The sequence below is a fragment of the Ziziphus jujuba genome, chromosome 12 (genome assembly GCF_031755915.1).
Source record: "Ziziphus jujuba cultivar Dongzao chromosome 12, ASM3175591v1".
Lineage (NCBI taxonomy): Eukaryota > Viridiplantae > Streptophyta > Magnoliopsida > Rosales > Rhamnaceae > Ziziphus > Ziziphus jujuba.
The window spans coordinates 1,086,903-1,106,455 of record NC_083390.1 but is presented as its reverse complement, the minus strand read 5'-3'; the positions used below and the strand labels follow the sequence as shown (position 1 = coordinate 1,106,455).

The window sequence follows — 19,553 nt, the reverse complement described above, 5'->3', positions numbered from 1 at the left end:
AGGACGAGATACGGGCATTATGAGTTTTTGGTGATATCTTTTGGACTTACCAATGCCCGTGGAGTTTTTATGGACTTGATGAATCAGGTTTTCCATCCATATTTAGACCGATTCATTATTGTTTTCATTGATGATATTTTGGTGTACTTGAGAAGCAAGATAGAGTATGAGATGCATTTGAGTTTGGTGTTGCAAACCCTAAGGCAACATCAATTATATGCTTAGTTCAGCAAATGTGAGTTTTGGTTAAGTCGAGTGGGATTTCTTCGATATGTAGTTTCTGCTTATGGCATTTACGTGGACCCTCAGAAAGTATAAGCAGTGTTGAATTGGGAGCAACCCACTGTAGTGACAGAACTACGGAGTTTCCTAGGTTTAGCAGGGTATTACCACAGGTTTATAGAAGGATTCTCCAAGATAGCGGGACCACTTTACTATTTGACTAGGAAAGAGTTAAGTTCAAGTGGACTGACAAGTGTGAGGAGAGCTTCCAAAAATTAAAGGAAAAGTTGACTTCAGCTCCTGTTCTGGCATTACCCGAGGGCAATGAAGGTTTTGAGGTTTACAGTGATGCTTCACGTCAGGGTTTGGGTTGTGTTTTGATGCAACATAAGAGAGTTATTGCATATGCTTCTAGGCAATTGAGGAAGCACGAGTTGAATTATCCTACTCATGACTTAAAGCTTGCTGCGGTGATTTTTACATTAAAGACTTAGAGGCACTACTTATATGAAGTTACTTGTGAGATCTTTACCGATCATAAGAGCCTTAAGTATTTGTTTACTCAGAATGAGTTGAACTTAAGGCAAAGGAGATAGATGGAGTTGCTCAAGGATTATGATTGTACTATTGATTATCACCCAGGCAAGGCAAATGTAGTAGTTGATGCATTAAGTAGGAAGTCTACAGGCTCATTAGCTTGTATGCAGACAATACAGCTTCCTTTAATGCTTGAGTTGAGAGAGTTAGGTGTTGATTTGCAGATCCATAATTCTGGAGCACTTTTTGCTAGCTTTCAACTGCGACCAGTACTTGTGGATCGTGTTCTTGAGGCTCAGCTCGAAGACCCTTACTTGATGAGCATGAGGAAGAAAGTTGAAGAAGGGGGACAATCAGACTTCACTATTAGAGGTGATGGAGCCTTGGTGATTAGTACTAGGCTTTGTGATCCCGCAAATGAAGAGCTGAAAAAGGCAAATACTTGAAAAAGCCCATAGTTCTGCTTATGCAATGCATCCCGGTAGCACCAAGATGTACCGTACCTTAAAAGAGTATTATTGGTGGGCAGGGATGAAAAGAGAAGTTGCTGATTATGCATCCAAGTGTTTCATTTGCCAGCAAGTGAAGGTGGAAAGACAAAAGCCTTCTGGACTCCTACAGCCCTTATCCATTCTGGAATGGAAATGGGAGCGCATCACGATGGATTTTGTATTCAAACTTCCCCCACAGTTTAGAGGCATGATGGTATTTGGGTGATTATAGATCAACTCACTAAGTTCACACATTTCCTACCCATTCGTGAGAAGTTTTCTCCTCATAAGTTAGCAGAACTCTTTATGAATCATATAGTGAGCTTACATGGAGTGCCAATATCGATTATATCTGACAGAGATCCACAGTTCACTTCGAGATTTTGGCGAAGATTAGTGAATGAACTCGGTGTCAAGTTGAATTTGAGTACTGCTTTTCACCCTCAGACCGATGGACAATCTGAGAAGACTATTTAGATCTTGGAGGACATGTTGAGGTCATGTGTGCTACAGTTCAAGGGGAATTGGAATGAGTATCTACATTTAGCAGAGTTCACCTATAACAATAGCTATCACTTGAGCATTAAGATGTCACCTTATGAGGCATTGTATGGGAGACAATGTCAGACTCCATTATATTGGAATGAAACGAGTGAAAGAGGAGGAAACCGATGATTTTCAGGAAAATTATCAGGAAATACATATTTTTATAATTACTTCTCACATTTCACATTTCAAAATCAAAATGAGGAGGAAACCGATAATTTTCAACCACCCAAAAGTTTTATATTATATTAAGATGACATTTATGAACTACAACGTAATTGTAATAATTGTTTTATATATTTTAGTTTATAAATAATTTTATCATTTATATATTTTTTGATATATTTTTATTAATAATAATTCATTTATGGTTACTAATGCTTATTATAAATCAATTTACTAAGAAGAATATAACATCCATTCAATATTTTAGCAAATTTTATAATCAATTTGATGAATGATGGATTAAATAAGCTAATTCTAAAGTTTCAATTAAAATTTTCATTTTTTAAAATAAATTTCCATCATTTTTTATAACTTTTTATTGATATTCGATATTTTCCGATATTTCCATAGAAATTTTGGTATTTTAAACTCTCGATATTTTCATTGATATTGATTTTTTGAATCTTGATTATAACGGGCGGATATATAAATATATATGTATGTATATATATATATATATTTTTTTATTATTAAAGGAAATATATATTAAATACTATAATATATATTTTCATTAAAGGAATTATATATTATGCATGCTACCTTTTATTATTATTATTTTTTTTTGGGACAAAGGAAGACATTTAACATTTGACATATGATAATGTCATTATTCCTTACATCACATACGACAAACATGCTGCTATTACTTTATTGCAGGGGCTTCATAATATAGATTATAGAGCTGCTTTATCAATTTATTTACCTTTTGCTAAGAAGATTATAGAGCTTCTAATTCCATATTTATACATATATATTATATATCAATTAATTGCAGTGGTACCAGCTAGCGAGTGCTCTTATTTGCATTTTTGAGCGTGAGTATTGCCCTGAATATGCTGTAGTCGTCATTCCCAATTGTCACAAATGACAAGCATCCATTCGACTCGCCTTTGCGTTCAACACTAGACTTCCACAATAAATCATGTACTATCTTCCAAGTACCATCATTATTAAAGTGGTTTTCTTCACGGATTTCAGTACATGCCTGCATTTGCACAGCTTTCGTTTATCAAATTTCTAACAAAATAATAATAATAATAAATGAATAACAAGTCCAACAGACATATTAGTTCCGTTCATTTTCTCAACAATTTTTCCTTTTTAACAAAAAAATTCTTATTCAGTTAAACATATGCTCTATTATTTACATAAAAAGAGATCAACATGTTTAGTTATTATATAAGCAATCAATTATTATTATTATTATTGCAATAATAAAAAATGCCTGACAATACATGTTTGACGTATGCCATAATTTAAGTGGAAAACCATTTTAATAATAATAAAAATTGGAAGGAAAAATGGGAAAATTGATAAAATTTGAGGAGGGATACTGTATATTAATTTAGCACTAAATATATATATATATCATGTATATAATAAAGTGTGAAGTGACTAGGTAGGAATTAATTAATATGTATATATATATATATATATAGAGAGAGAGAGAGAGAGAGAGTATAAATTAATAATGCATGCAATATGCTTACATGGTTGCCATAATTGTCTTTATCCTTAGGGTTGTTCCATGCCAGCATCCAATCACAAGACTCATTTTTTGCGTTGGTGCCACGGTACACAACAGCCCCAATAGAGCCGGAACCCGATTTACCACTTTGGCGGTGGAGAAAGACACCCCATTGTCCATTTTCGATCATGATCGGGTACGGAGCAGACCCAAGGCAGCCGTGCCAGTCTTTGTGGCCAGCATATTCTACAGTGTCCCCGGTAGCATTGTAAACAAGGCAAAGTGTTGCAGTCTCAACACCACATGTTGCCTTGAAATTCTCCGCGTACTGGAGAGCTCTCACATCTTTTCCCTCTGCATTTTTCCAATTCAGAGCCACACGAGCTCTGTCTATGGCTAGTATAGTTTTTTTTCCTTCGTATCGAGGCAGTCCCTCCAAGGTTTCATCGGTGATAGGGTTGCCAAACACTCCCATATATATTCTCTTAGAATTTTTCACCTATTCACCTACCTGCCTATACTATATATATATATATATATTCTATATGATGCTTCTAATTCATTAATTGCCTATCTATTGCCACTATATATAGAAAAATTTCTATGTTGCTACTAAAAGCATGTTGGGTCCACCTGCACCTGTAAAGAGAATATTAAAGAATCCAGAAGAAAGAGGTTCCACCCCAACATATAAAGTTGAGTCCGTATTTGAGTTTGACTCCTCTCTCTCCATATATAGATATGGATCGGGATGCAAAGAGTGATTGGTCAATTGCACCCCTATTGTGACTTTTATATATTAAAGTCAATACCTGATTAGTATTTAAAAATTTCAACATTGTATTGTGGGAATTGAATTTTAAAATGTAGAATTATTTAAATTGAATTTAAAAATTTTATATTTGTTGTAAATCCCAGTATTAATTTTACCGACAAATGAAATCATAATGCTAATGATATAATTTGTTTTTTAGCCAAAAAAAAGAAAAAAAGCTTTTTTGAGAAACATAAATTTCAGTTTTTCATTTTAATTTTATGGCTTTTTATTTGGAAAATTGTATCCATTTCTATTATATTTGAATTCAAATTTTCAAAAAATTAAATGTATTTGGACCTAAAATTAGACCAAAAAATAAAAATAAAAATAAAATTGAAATTTATGGTCTAATAAAAAAATTTATTAGACCAAAATTAAAAAAATAATAATTTTAGAGCAAAAATTTATAATAATTTTTTACGATCAAATCACAAAAAAAATAAAAGTTAGACAAAAAAATAAAAGTAAAAATTGTTTTTTATTTTGGTCTAATATAAACAATAAAAATAAATTTATTATTATTGCTTTTGTTATTTTTATTGGGTTTAATAATTTATTTTCATTATTTTTAGATATTTATCTTTTTAAGCAAAAGTGGTTCATTCAATTTCTAATTTTCATATAGTTATAAATTCTTTGTAGAATCTAATGATTTGCAAATGAGTGTAAGTGGATCTGCTGTCATTTTCTTCTTAAACCGAAATTAAAAAAAACTATAAAAATTAAAATTTACTTTAATCTTTTGTCTAATTTTGGTCTATTTTTTTAATTTGGACTTTTTTTTTATAGTTTGGGCATAAAAAATTTATTAATTTTTGATCCATTAAAATTATTCTATATAAGTTTTGATCTAATAAAAATTTTCAATTTTATTTTAAATTTTTATTTTTTGTTTTATTTTGGATCCAAATATATTTAATTTCTCTAGAGATTTAGTTTAAACAAAATAGGATTGAATACAAATTTTTAATTAAGAAACTATAAATATAAAAAGGAAAAATAAGAAAATTATTTTTTCAAAGAATATTTTTTTAAATTTTTTTGCTAAAAATGAATTATAATGTAAATATGATTTCAACATATTGACATCATCTAATAATAATTAAAATTAATATCGTTAATCAACTAATTTGTAATAAATTTAAAATTTAAAAATTTAATTTAAAATATTCTAAATTTCAGAATTCAATTTGTATAACCGTGAAAGTTTAAAGTATTAATTGGTAATTAATCCTATAAATTATGATATTCAAATGTAAGAATAGTGTGTGTATATATATAGTGAATTTTTTAGTGGGTGACATTAGGCTTCTCATGTTGCCTAACTAACAGTTTGTTACATATAATCCACATAATGAAATATGAATATCTCATGGGGTTACATGCAATTAGGCGATAATTAAGCAATATCAGCTGCTGGACCTCCCCTAATAAAATATTTTCTTTTATATCCATATACTTGAAGCAAGTTTTTAACAATTAAATTATGAAATGCTTTTTTGAGAGAGATTAACTGTTCGATGAGTTGATAACTATTGTTTGAATTTTATTTACATCTAAAAATCTAAATAGAGTGTGACACCCGTAATTAGACCATATATTTTTGTTCCTGTACTTGTAATGGCAGGAATCCTCTAATTAGAAAATTTTAATTTGTGTAGTATACACAATGGCACATTTCAATACTAAAAAAAAGGGGATGATTAAATATTAAGAAAACATAAATAAATAGAAAACAAAAGAAAGTAAAGAGCTACAAATTACAATATTTTACATGCATCTACTATATTACAAGGTAGAGAAAAAAAATGGCGAAATATTGTTTCATATTATGTTTCAAACCACATTTGCCTTTGTAACTAACAGGATTTTGTGGCGAAACTCGTTCGTGGTTGGTTAGTCACAGTAGGTTTCCAGCCACAAGATTTAATGGTTCTTAGATAAAAAAAAAAAAAAACAGTTGTAGTGCGACATTTTTGTTTGCCTAGCCGCAAGCTTTAATTATTAGTAGTGATAATATAAGAAACTGTTGAACAAAATACATATTTTGGAAATATAAATTTAATTACTTCCAAAATAAATTGAGCAGAAAATGAAGAGAAATTAAGTTGTGGCTAAAACTTGTGTGTTTAATTTTTATAGTTCGTTTTATATTCTTTTGTCATTCTTATGATGATAGAATAGGAAATTCCAATTTCATGGCCAAAAAATGATTATTTCATCATTTGGTGGAAATTAATTAATGTGATTATCAAAGCTTTTGAACATTTTTAAAAAAATATATATATATATATATATTTATATATATATTTTGGAAATTGATATTTTGCACTCCAAATAAGTTTCCGAGAACCGTTAATACCCAAAAAAATCAAAAATTATTTATTTTTTTAGTTAAACTGACCAATTTACTGCATTTTAGAAAAATCGATTATATTTGTGATATCTTTGCGAAGCTGTATGAACGGATCTTCGAATTTATTAAAATGCTAGTTGCTGATTAATTAATTACAAATTAACAAATTTGAATGCTTTTTTCTCCTTTAATTTCCTTGCGTTTTAGTATTTCTCTGTTTAGAAATCAATAAGCCATTATTTCTGGAATTCATGAACCAAATTTGATCACTTAAGAATTATTTTTTCCCCTTCCAGAAACCTTGTCAATTTCTTCTGACCCAAAAAAAAAAAAAAAAAAAAAAAAAAAAACTCTTTATTTCTGGCAGTTAAAATCCAATTGTAGCGAATTTCTACATCAGCAGCAACCAGATTTGAGATTCTGGCTTACTCATTAGTGAATCAGTTCTACTGATTATCCATCCACAAGTGAAGTGAGTCTGATTCATTCAAGACACTGATGGACATTATCCACAAGCGAATCTGATTCAATGACAGACATCGCCAAAAGATATACCATCACATCTTAGAGGATCGAATCTTCAAAATATCTATATATTGATATAGAGTTATGTTATGTTGTAATATAAGTGGGCACGGACGCACTGACGCATCAAATATTAAAATGTCATTTAAATTAATGGTTTAAAATTAAAATATAATTGGACAACTAATAATCCATACCATATTTGCCACGTTAATAAATCTCTAATATAGATTACAATTAATCCTATATGCATGTATGAGTCTCTCACATTGTCAAGAGAATTACATACTATTTAAATATATATATTTTTAAAATTTAAAGAGAAAAAAAAAAAACAACCTATAAAATTTGTGTAAGACATTGTTGTTAGTGATTGATTTAATTTTTATTTTTTTTCCTCCGGACAGCCAATATAATATGCAAGTCTTTTACTATATTAAAAACTACACACACGCGCACGCACACATGTATGTAGGCATGTATAAAAATCAAACACTTCTAAAAAAGAGGGGGGGGGGGGGGGGGGGGGAATATATATATATATATATAAAGAAACGATTTAGACATTTATTATTATAAATAGTGTAATGCTACATGAGGTAAAAGGATCATCTAACAAAATAATATGTTACTATTGATTGAAAAATAAACATAAACTAATCATGAATAACTAATTGGCAATAATCAGGTAATAACCTCTAATTTTGGGTTCAAAACCTAATGGTAAAATCGTTTTTCCCCAATTGATAAAAAAAAGTAAACCGATAGGTAAGATTCAATACAAACCTATAAAATACTTAGAGACATCATTTTACCATATCACTTCGTATATAACTTGGTACCCTTCACATTATTGATTTTGAAAATATAGATAGAAAGAGAATCTTGATGATGTATATGCCCTGTACATATTATCTTTTAATTTGTAATAGTTTCTAGCATCTTGATGATGTATATGCCCTGTTCATATTATCTTTTAATTTTCTAGCATCTTGATGATGTATATGCCCTGTTCATATTATCTTTTAATTTGTAATATAAAGTAGAAAGGGTGAGGAATTGTCCAATGGATTGTCCTAGTGGTGTAGAAAGAAACTAAGCACCGTTGATGTAATTGCAAAGGAATCATATTCCAAATAAAGATGGGACGTGTACATGTACATGTTGGACCCTAATAACAAACCATATATTCTTTTAACCTATTTTGCTATTTATCACCAGTGATGATGATTATTATTGTGCTTATTATTGACTTGACCATTATCATTTGACAGTATTTAATTATGTATTAATTTTGCATTTTAAAACCTTGATTTGGAAAGATGAACTCTTTGGAAAGATATTTAAGTTACCAAATGACATATATAAATGAGCATCTCCAATAGTAAATATGGATTGTTGTCTATGTAGCATAAAAATTGATATTATCTAATTCTAAGTGACATAAATGTACAATTAGTTTTAAAATTATTCTCTAATGGTAGTGTGTAGGAAATTATTTTTATGGCTATTAATTAATTATATATATTTTATCAATATTTTTTTTTAAATTGATTTTTTTAAAATAAAAAAAAAAACTTACTTTTAACGAAACATTATAATGTCTGACAAAGTTTTTAAAAATAGATATTTAAAGCAATAATCTGGCCATTGGCTTGTCCATCTAAAACAAGCTTTGCTACATTAGACTAAAATGCAATTGTCAAGGAGTATATCAATTTAATTGATAAGTCGCTCACATTTATGATTAGAAAGTCATGAAAAAATTAGTTTAAATGTTCAAAAAAAAAAAAAAAACAGACGATCTTTTAATAGAATCATCTCTAATGGTGCTGTGCAAGATCTCGATCAAGTTGAGATGATATTAAAACAAATAGAAGTTGACCTTTATTTATGGAAGGTAAGGTGGTATTAAAAAATAGAAGTCGAACTTTATTTATGGAAGGTAAGGTGGTATTAAAACAAATAGAAGTTGACCTTTAGTTATGGAAGATATGTTAGATGGTGTAAGTCATAAATTCAAACTCTTCTCCCTCCTTTTTCCTTATCAATTCATAGCTTCTTCTCTCTCCTTCCTTCTCTTATCTCTTCTCCCAACATGTCAATCATTCTATTAAAAATTCTAATGGGATCCATTGGAAAAAAAATTTAAATAGATATTGTCTGTTAATGGATACTATATCATCCAAACATCAACATCTTCCAAACACCTTATCATATAAATTTCAATGGATAGAACCATTAAAATGCTCTCAATTAGACAATTTGAGTCATAAATTCAATCACTTCTCTCTTGTGACAACCAGTGTCCAATGTGGGCTGATATAAAAGGCATTGGCAGGTTACTTAGTGTCTAATCCCACATTGCTTTGATGTCGAATGGGGGATAATTCGAATATAATAATATTCTCTTTTATAACGCTGAGCCTTTTTAAGAGCAGTTGACTTAAGGGTTCATAAGAATTCCAAAGTTAAGTATACTTAGGTTATAGTAGTCTAAAGATGGGTGATCTTCTAAGAAATTTTAAACAAAAAAGTCCCATATCGAGTACGTTAGCTAAATTATGGACAATATTAACAGAGGGTGATAGGTCCACTATTGGAGAGCCGAAAGTGTGCCAACAAGGACGTTAGGCCCCAAAGGAGGTGAATTATTATCACTAGTATAAAAGGATGCAAAAGGCACTGGCAGGCTATTTGGTATCCAATTCTACATCACCTGAGTGTGGAATAACAGATGGTTCAAATGTAATAATGGTCACTCTCATAATGTCGAAGCCTTTTCAGAGCTTCTGGCTTCAGAGTTTAAGAGAACTTAGAAGTTAAATGTGTGACAGGTTCGCTAATAGAGGCAAGTTGTTACATCTCTCCTCTCCCCTCATCATTTTATAGCTTCTTCTATCTCCTCTCTCCTATTATCTCTTCTCCCAACATATGAATTTATTCCATTTAAAATTCTAAATATTACATATTGGAGAAAGATTTTAAACAGATATTATTTATTGATAGATACCATGTCATCCAATCATCAACACCTTCTAAACACCTTGCCACGTAAGCTCCGATAGACAAAACCGTTAGAGATGCTCTCACGTTGACAATGTTTAAGCCACATTAGGTTAACATTCATACTAGACATTGTCATTGGAGAGCAATTTCTTATTATTCATATTATTTATATAGTATGTCTATTTTCACTATCCACATCTTCATTTGAGATGTTATAATTGTTAAAAATGATGATAACTAGTATTTTTCATCAATTAACAATGTGCCAAAATGACATGTAAATTTTTATTAGTTTGTATTAAGTTTTATTCATTTATTAAATCTAATTTATAGTGGTTTCAACCAATAAAATAATAAAATAATGACACATTATTTTGCAATATTAATTTGTAAATAGTTTGCTAATAACTTGATGGTAATTATAGCAGTACCTTTGAGTGTTTGTGTTTTTTTTTTCTTTTTTTTCTTTTTTTTTTCCAAAAGAATATGATTATGATCCTCTGTCCAGTTGCTCTTGTTTTCTGATCAGAAGACTCCATTTAATCAAGGTTTAATATTTTTTTTAAAAAAAAAAATTAAAGGTTTGATGCTAGATCTTTTTAAAATACTACAAATATAGTACTTAAACATTTATTATAATACTAAGATTAGTTAATGGAAATTAATATTAGCTAATACAAACTTATCGACTAATTAATACTAAGACATAGTTACTTACTGTACAAATTAATATTTCTATCTGGTTATTTTTAGGGAAAAGAACGAATATGGTATTTGGGTACGTGTTAGTATTTTGTTTTTATTTTTTCTATTTAATTGTACATAACTTGCTTAATTCAAATTTTTATTAATATTAGTAAGAATTTGTTAAGATCCCAATTAATTCTAAACGCTTAGTGAAAAAAATAATAAAAACATCAACACAAAATTAAAAATCATTTGAAATTATAATGGTTTTTGATTTTTGATTTTTTTCTTTCTGAATTTATAGTTATTTAAAATTTCTAGTAAAGTTTAACTACCATTGATAGATATTTGAAAGAAGCAAAATTGATAATTGATATCGAAAAGAATATACGTACGGTGTTACAGCTAGATGAGTTTAAGTATATGATTATTCGCGGTAAAAAAATTGTTTTACTTGGTTTTCAATATTTAAATGCCCATCCATTGCAAGCATAATTATTAGCAACAAGCAAGCAAGCAGTGGCTCTCGACCGATCTTTGCATAAGCTTATCCATCACATTAAAATGGGTAAACGCTTAATTAGTCTTCATGGGGAAGAGCTGCGGCGTCTGACGAAATTGGTTCACTACCAGGAAGTAGAGAACATTAAACACATCCAATTCAAGTCGGAAGCCGAACGGCGAAAATACCTGAACGAAAGCAAAGCTTGCTACACATCAGCATTGGAGCTTTTGGATAGTGGTGAGAAAATAAAAAAGGATTATGAAAAGGATGAAACTCGTCGATCTGAAGCTGCCCATCAAATCTTCTCAGCTATGGAATGGACTATCAACAGTTCTTTCCAGTGCGTCCGCAACTACACCATGCGAAGGAGCCTCCTTAACAAAGCCACTGAATATTCCAAAACTCTCATCCATAAACTCCACAACTTGGATCCTAACGACACTTCAGGTGCTCTTAAACTATTCGCTGATGCAAAGGAATACGAGAAAGCTATGGTGGAGTATGCCACCAAGCATTCAAATCCTGTTCTTTCCTCTTTCTCCAACTGGATCAAGAATGAACACATCACCTTCGAGAGCTTACTCATCAGGTTTCTTTGTTTGTTTGCTTGTTTTTAAATAGACTGATATATAAGATTGATTTATTTAATATGTTGCTACTATTACTAACTAGCTAGCATATATGTTTATGGTAAAACAGCTTGATCATACACTCGCTTCTTAATTAATATACCTCATCACTTGCAGGTTTAAGAATAAGCTTAAGTTTGAAAAGCCTTTCAAGGAACTTGAAAATGCACAAAAGGTGCAGGTAAATTAATTAATCAATGATAATATTATGCATATTGAGATAAAGAATGTACTTAATGAATAATCATATCCCATCAAGATATCATATGACTTTATATAGATAATTATAATGAAAATAAATCAGAATAAAGTATAAATAGCCATTTCATTTTACCCTTCATTGATTTCCACAATATTCTAATTAATTTTGTTAACTTTATATTATCCTAATGTAATTAGAACTATTTTCTTTTTAATTTCAGTCCAATTAAGATATATGAATTAATTAATGTATATATGCATGTATTTTTTAAGGTTTACGAGGAAATCCTGGAGGCATCTGGGAGGGGAAGAGGTCTGTCAATAGGGTTCGCGGAAGTTGTTGGGGCTGCAGGGGTAGCCGTACTCCTGTTCACGGCAGGCGTTATGGTATGGGACGTATATACCTCGGAACACAAGTTTCAAACGGCGACACGCGATGCCGTGGTAGCGACAGCGTTGGTGGGGGGTTCGATGCTCGGGAATATCGTCGGAGCAGCCTTGACTACGGAGTTAGTGGGTGCAGAGGCAGCTGTGCTTGGGGTGAGTCTGGTGGCAGAGGGAGGATTCATTGTTGGCATTGCGGGGGCTTTCATTTTGAGCATGGCCGCCGGGTGGCTGATTGATAAGCTGTTTAGCACAGGGCAAGTGTCCCACGTCACCAAGCATACCACCCAATCTGAACATTGCTACGTTGCCCCTATGCCCGATGGCAAGGCTTTGGCTTTTCAAATTGCTCATCAAAGGCAAGCTAAGTGATCATTACAAGTCTCTTAGACGCACACCCCATATCCTCTCTACATCTACTATAATGGTATGGTGGTAGATGTTTTATATATAATATATATACTAAAAATAGTAGGGTAATCATATTGTAAAATTAATGTTGTATGTGATGGTTTGCGGTGTCGTGATATGTATAAAAGTAAATTAAATAAATAAATCCACCACCAATTAAGTGATGGTTATGAATAAATCCAGTTTGTTTCCTATCATATATATCTTTGAATTTGGACTTAAGAAACCACTCAAGAAAAAATATATATATATATATAAAATACATTGCGAAGAAGATAAAGCCAAATTATAAATATAGTGCACAGGGGTTTCATGCATGCAAATTAATCAATCAATAGCCAGCTATGTACTTACATGCACAGAGGTCGTTTTAATTTCCTGCCAAAAAATCAACGAGAAACAGCCAATTAAGAAAAATTCAAACTCAAAACCAAATAATAACTATGCGCGCGGCTGAGTCATTGGTTGATCGCTCACAAAATATAGGCATCCACTTTATATGGGCCCCATCATTAATTGAAAATAATAGCAATAAATAAATAAATAAATTTCCCAGTCCATATATAATCGAATCTTTCTACCACAATTCATATTATGGTCAGAATATGGCAGAGAACTTCTATCTCCATTTATTGAATATGAAAGAAATTATTAATTACCCTTTTTACATATATATAAGTTGCTATATTATTGATATATAGAATTTAACCCCCCCCCCCCCCCCCCCCACAAAAAAAAAAAAACAATAGTATTGTTGATACGTAATAGTGCCGCTTTGGACATATTTCTGGATCCATCACTGAAATATATATATATATATATTTATATATTAACTTCTCATAAAATATATATATATATATATATTAACTTAGTTTATGTTATTTTATTTTTGATATTTTTAAATAAAATGATATCATGGATAATAATAATAATAATAATAATAATAATAATAATAAATGAGACAACATCTGTATCCTCAAAATATAAATGTTAAAGGTTCTGGTGGCGTTGTCAGTAAATTAGACCTACGGCCAGCAATGCCATCCAAAACATAAAAATCTATTCCCTAAGCCAGACCTACCAATTGGTGAATAAATATGTACCAATCTGCAAATTTTCTCATTTTTTATGAGATAAGCATAAGATGATGAGGCTGCTTTTTATATTTGGATGAGCATATATCCTATGAAGAAAGCTTATCCTATTAGATAATCTCTTGCAAAATAATAAGGATAATTTCATGTATACTTTTTCAATTTTGTTATTATTTCATTTTAGATTCCACATTTTTTAAAAATCATCATTCTTCTATTTTTAGTTTTATAAAACTATCGAAAAAAACTAATCTATTAGTTTTTATTAATTTTTATTGGTTAATTTAACAGTTAAATGACTAAATTATATTTTTATAATATTATTCAATGATAAAATATAGATTTTTCAATTATAAAATAGAGATATTTAATTTATTTTAATTTTTAACTGTTAAAATTAACTGGTAAAAACTAATTAAAATTGATAAATAGATATATTTTGATAAATATAGAAAATTAAAGGAGATGAATAATGATTTTTTAAATGCATAGGGGTCTAAATAAAATAATGACAAAATCAAAATGTGTAAATAAAATTTGTTTAAAATAAGAGGTATATATTTAATTTGGAAGGAATTATTTAGTAGGCCCCAATCTATTAATTAATGTATATCATTTTCAATACTCATTAAGCACTCCAAATCAGCTTTATATACTATTTCAATAGGACGTGCTTGCCACAAAGGGTCGTTGACCAGCGTGACGCAAATCTACGAAGGTTGTGAATAGCGGTCCAAAAGACCATATTAATTTTTATTTACTACGCTGACCATGGCGGTGTTGGATTAACTGGTTAGTGATTTAAATCAATCTAAATGTATATAACATGGAGAAAAGTTTAGATTTACCTGAAATCCTTAACATCCATTATATTTTGTGCTCAGCAATGCCTAGAGATGGAGATTATGTCTATGCTAAAGATCCCAGAGCTGTGCTGAAAAAGAAGCATGCAGCTAAAGCTCAAGATCCCATAGCTGTGCTGAAAAAGAAGCTTGCAGCTAAAGCTTACAGAAAAACGGTATACAGATTTTGTAACCTGTATAATATTACAGAGACTAACCATAATGCAACTTATATATGAAAGTCTTAGTCCAGGGTTTCATTTTTGATGGATTTTTTTTCAGACCAATTTTATCTTATGAAATAAATAAATAAAAACTCAGGCATTTTACATAGAAGCTTGTGAATCTGAGAGTATGTTTGAGGGTCTCCTTCCAAAGAATTTAAATGCCTATTGCAACAACAGCATTCAAATGCAGAGGAAAATAGTTATGCAACATATTGTCCTGATGAATCTTCTAATCCTAAAGGAGGACTAGGCACTTGTTTGGGAGACTTATATAGCATTTCTTGGATGGAGGATTGGTATGACTTCCACACGCATCCCACATTCTTGCAATTATATCAATCAAAACATAAGTTCCAAGAGACAGAGGTCATTAACTAGTCTCCTAACTATTTTGTTAATTTTGTCGTTCTGCCAATCTTTGACTAAACGCGACAAAATGATCTGCACAAGGAAACTCTGGGGTAACAATATGAAGCAGTTAAGCATCTGAATTGTTACTCTAAGAAAGATATTATGTTTTTCTTTTCCATGAAATGTATCTAAGGAGCTTTCTAAGTGAGTTGTTTGTTATATTGTCACCGCAGGTTTTAAAGAGAACCGGTAACCGTACTAATACTTATAGTTCTCATGTTATGCAATATGTGAATACAACTCTAAGAAGGGACTTCCTCTCTGCTTTCGTGGCAAGCAACGTCTTTCCACATAAATCTACTTCCACTGAAGAAGTCTCCTCACCATCAGTCTCAGGGGTTGTTGACCAGCGTGATGCAAATCTACTTCATTTTCGGAACAAGTTTAATATCTGAACTCCTTTACAGATAACAAATTGTATACCACATTCACATAACCATTGTGTTATAAATAGTTTCATAAAGTCTGGGGTTTCCAAACATCAAATTTCATCTGATTAATATAAGTGATCGATCTGTCTTTGTCGTTATAGTACCACAGCGGTCCTGTAGGCTCTCTAGAGAAGCTGAAAGCTAAAAGACAGTTAGATGATGAAATTTCTCGGAGGAAACATGTGGACTGCAGCATAAACCAGATAGGGAAGCTTTTGTTTGGACAGAAAAAGAGCTTGAAAGTGTTGAATAATGTCCGATCTCCAGGCCAAGCTGTTGTAGATGATTGGCACTGTCTTAAGAAGCTACTAAGGCCTTCCATTTATATATTCACGGAAATCTTATAATCAATTAAAAGCATATAAATTATTATCTTTACTGCTTTCCTAATGTTCAATTTTAACTCCTTTCATTTGATGGTGAGGGCTTTACGAGGATCACTGTGGATTTCAATCAGCATATGGATTGAAATACAGCAGAGCTATTGCCAATATGTGCAATGCTGGGTTACAGAAGAAAAAATTGTTGCAGCATCAATGAAATAAAAAGATATTATATACGATAATTAATAATTAGATTCTATATGCTAATACATATATATATATATATATATATAAATATATTGATATGTAATAAATGGAATTTCAATATCATAATATATAGATTTCAATAATAAAATTGATTTTTTTATTTGATCTTCTAAACATATATATAACCATAAATAAATTATTTTATAAAGGAAAAATGTATTTGTATGGTAAATAATAATAATAATAAAGTTATATTATCAGGATTTAATATAGGAAAAATAATTATCGCAAAAAATGAAAAAATATATTTTAATTTGAATTTGAATTCTATAGATAAAAAAATATTATATAAATACATTTGAATTTGAATTTCATAGATGGAACAAATTATATAGGTAAATACATTTAAAGTTGAATTTCATAATTGAATAATATTATTTATGGAAGTTAATTTTTCAATTTTTAATAAATTTTTACGATATAGATTGAAAAAAAAAATCCAAATAATATTTAATAATATTAAAACTTTTAAATAAGTTTTCAAATATGCTCAGATATATTGATTTTATCAACCAGATCAATACTAACAAAACATAATAGATGTTTAAAGTTCAAGTTCTAATATTCTGAGAAATCCAAATATTTAATAATAAATTAGAAATTAGTAGTGTTTAAATAGTTTTAATGGATGAACAAGTTTTTTCTTTTTTTTTAAAAAAAAAATTCATTACATATTAACAATTTCTTATTATTATTATTATTCGTTTCAATATGTCTAATTTCTATTTATTTCTTATATTTTTTTCAGATTATTTTAAATTATTTTCTAATATGAAATAGTTTTAATAGATAAGCAAGTTTTTTCTCTTTTTTTAAAATTTTCATTACATATTAATGATATATTTGATATTATTATTATTATTATTGTTATTTGTTTCAGTATATTTAATTTTAGTTATTTCTAAGATGTTGTTTCAAATTATTTTAAATTATAATATTTAAGTTTCAAATATGATAGAATTCAAAGTTTTGTATGTAAACATGTATGTAATGTATAATAACATCAAAACTTAAATACTATTAAGCTTAAATATTATTTTTAATTTTATTCTTATACTTTTTAGGCTTAGAATAATAATAATAAATAATAATAATAATTATTATTGTTATCATCATCATCATCATCATCATCATCATAATAACAATAATAATATATATATTGTACAATGTAATTAAGTAACAAATATATATACATATATATATATATATATATATATTTGTTTTCAACGGTAGAAAATGAGGATGAAAGTTTTAGAGAGAGAGTCAGGTAAGTGAGACTCCAGCGGGTAGGGCAAAAAAAAAAAGATGGAATAAAAGTTAAAAACCAAAATGGTTCCATGGAGAAGCGAAGACCACGCCTTAGAGAGAGAAAGATGAGAGTGGGACAAAGAGATTTTGTGGAAGTGAATCTGGAAAGTTCTTTTTATGAGAATTGCCTTTCGGTTTCTGTCTACCAAATCTTAGATGTTGGGGCAAAATTATAAAAATATATATTTTTTATTAGAGAAGAAATGTAATCGGTGGAGCTCCATTGCCCGCATCCAGTCTCAGCCACTCAATTTTTTGTTTTTTTATTTTACATTTTTATCATACTAAGTAAAGTAGCTCCCCTTTAAATTGTAAATTTCTCCTTTAATTTGTTAGATTTTGATTTTTTATTCCCTTTCTCAATAAAGGTTTACATGATGCTTAATCTAATATAATGGCCCAAATAATCTCTACTAAATATGCTATAAATATTTTTAAAACATTAATATTGGTAATATTTCCACATTTAAAGGAATTTTTATTTTGTTAAAATTTTCAATGATCTAATTCAATTTTTTTGAATTAAACTGTAGTTAATAAATTGTAATTAATTAAAAGCTTAACTTATAAATTCTTTTTGTTAAATATTAAACATTTCGATGTACTCTTTATTTGCTTCATTTTCTTTATTTTAAAAAATCAAAACTTAAAAAAAATTTAAAATTTTATTTATTTTAACATTTTAATATAAAAATTTAATTTAGCTTTCGAAAACAAATACAAATACAAAAAGCTAAGTACATTTTTATTTAAATTTAATTTGATATAAACTTTTATTCCACTAATATAATATTTAAAAAATAATTTCAATAACAAATTAAATATTTATAAAAAAAATAAAAATAAATAGTATGGTCATTTTAAATTTTCACTTTTTATTTTAAAATATCTATTTTTTTAAATTTTAAATAGTTTTATTTTATATTTTATCGTTCATACCTAGTGGTACCTCCCTAATACGTTTTATGAAACTGCCACCGGTGGTTTTGTTGGCGTAGTACATGTCAATTATTTGAGTGGGCCATGTAATGATATCCCCTAGTGTGCTACATGTCAATTTTTTGAGTTTTTTTTTTTTTGGCTAATACATGGTTGAAGAAATAAAGTGAATGAAGACAGGAAAACACTGACTAACACCAAAAAGAAATCTCATTCACGTGGGAACTCTATGACTAAGACAACAGACAAGGAATTTTAAAATTAAAATCTCATTCACATTGGAATTCTAACATTGGCAAGGAGACTTTTATAATTATTTTTTAAAAAAATAATTATTATATTTTTTTAGAAAATTAAGAAAAATATCATTAAATATGTATATTCCACCCCCTAATATAGAATTAACTATTCTATACACATTATTATTTCTCTTATCATTTAGTTTTCCAAATTATAAACTCTATTAGTTTTAAGTATATAAGACATTATTAAAAAGGTTGGTGATAACTTTCAAATTAAAATAGTTGACTAGTGATAAGTATTTATATGTTTTCTCAAAAAAAAAAGTTTTCATTAAAAAAAATTAGTTTATATTTAATGTAGTTAATATTTATATGAACTTTAATATATATATATAGTATATATTTATATATAGGAATTTTTGTATTTCCATTTGGATTTGTTGTTTTCTAGTTTAT

At 29.1% G+C, this 19,553-nt stretch overlaps 3 protein-coding genes across 3 annotated transcripts; 2 read left to right on the top strand and 1 right to left on the bottom strand.

Moving 5' to 3' along the window:
* Positions 1-2,505: 2,505 nt before the first annotated feature.
* On the bottom strand, positions 2,506-4,037 carry LOC107410519 (23 kDa jasmonate-induced protein-like). Its single transcript, XM_016017951.4, has 2 exons — positions 3,512-4,037; positions 2,506-3,006 (listed from the first exon to the last, which is right to left on the bottom strand). Exons 1-2 carry the CDS (start codon positions 3,962-3,964, stop codon positions 2,806-2,808), a joined length of 654 nt encoding a protein of 217 aa, XP_015873437.3. The 5' UTR covers positions 3,965-4,037; the 3' UTR covers positions 2,506-2,805.
* Positions 4,038-11,376: 7,339 nt separating this feature from the next.
* LOC107410518 (uncharacterized) lies at positions 11,377-13,210 on the top strand. The gene is made up of 3 exons (XM_016017950.4): positions 11,377-11,977; positions 12,135-12,198; positions 12,492-13,210. The coding sequence occupies exons 1-3, from the start codon at positions 11,448-11,450 to the stop codon at positions 12,972-12,974; spliced, it is 1,077 nt and encodes a 358-aa protein (XP_015873436.3). The 5' UTR covers positions 11,377-11,447; the 3' UTR covers positions 12,975-13,210.
* Positions 13,211-14,933: 1,723 nt separating this feature from the next.
* LOC125418623 (vacuolar-processing enzyme) lies at positions 14,934-16,365 on the top strand. Its single transcript, XM_048462640.1, has 3 exons — positions 14,934-15,125; positions 15,761-15,925; positions 16,120-16,365. The coding sequence occupies exons 1-3, from the start codon at positions 14,934-14,936 to the stop codon at positions 16,363-16,365; spliced, it is 603 nt and encodes a 200-aa protein (XP_048318597.1).
* The last annotated feature ends 3,188 nt before the right edge of the window (positions 16,366-19,553 follow it).

Coding starts and splice junctions, on each gene's coding strand:
- LOC107410519 (XM_016017951.4), bottom strand. CDS start 3,964: ATGGGAGTGTTTGGCAACCCTATCACCGATGAAACCTTGGAGGGACTG. Junction 3,007..3,511: donor AAGACAATTATGGCAACCAT/GTAAGCATATTG, acceptor GTGCAAATGCAG/GCATGTACTGAAATCCGTGA.
- LOC107410518 (XM_016017950.4), top strand. CDS start 11,448: ATGGGTAAACGCTTAATTAGTCTTCATGGGGAAGAGCTGCGGCGTCTG. Junction 11,978..12,134: donor TTCGAGAGCTTACTCATCAG/GTTTCTTTGTTT, acceptor CATCACTTGCAG/GTTTAAGAATAAGCTTAAGT. Junction 12,199..12,491: donor AAAATGCACAAAAGGTGCAG/GTAAATTAATTA, acceptor GTATTTTTTAAG/GTTTACGAGGAAATCCTGGA.
- LOC125418623 (XM_048462640.1), top strand. CDS start 14,934: ATGGAGAAAAGTTTAGATTTACCTGAAATCCTTAACATCCATTATATT. Junction 15,126..15,760: donor CTAAAGCTTACAGAAAAACG/GTATACAGATTT, acceptor TTGTCACCGCAG/GTTTTAAAGAGAACCGGTAA. Junction 15,926..16,119: donor CCTCACCATCAGTCTCAGGG/GTTGTTGACCAG, acceptor TTGTCGTTATAG/TACCACAGCGGTCCTGTAGG.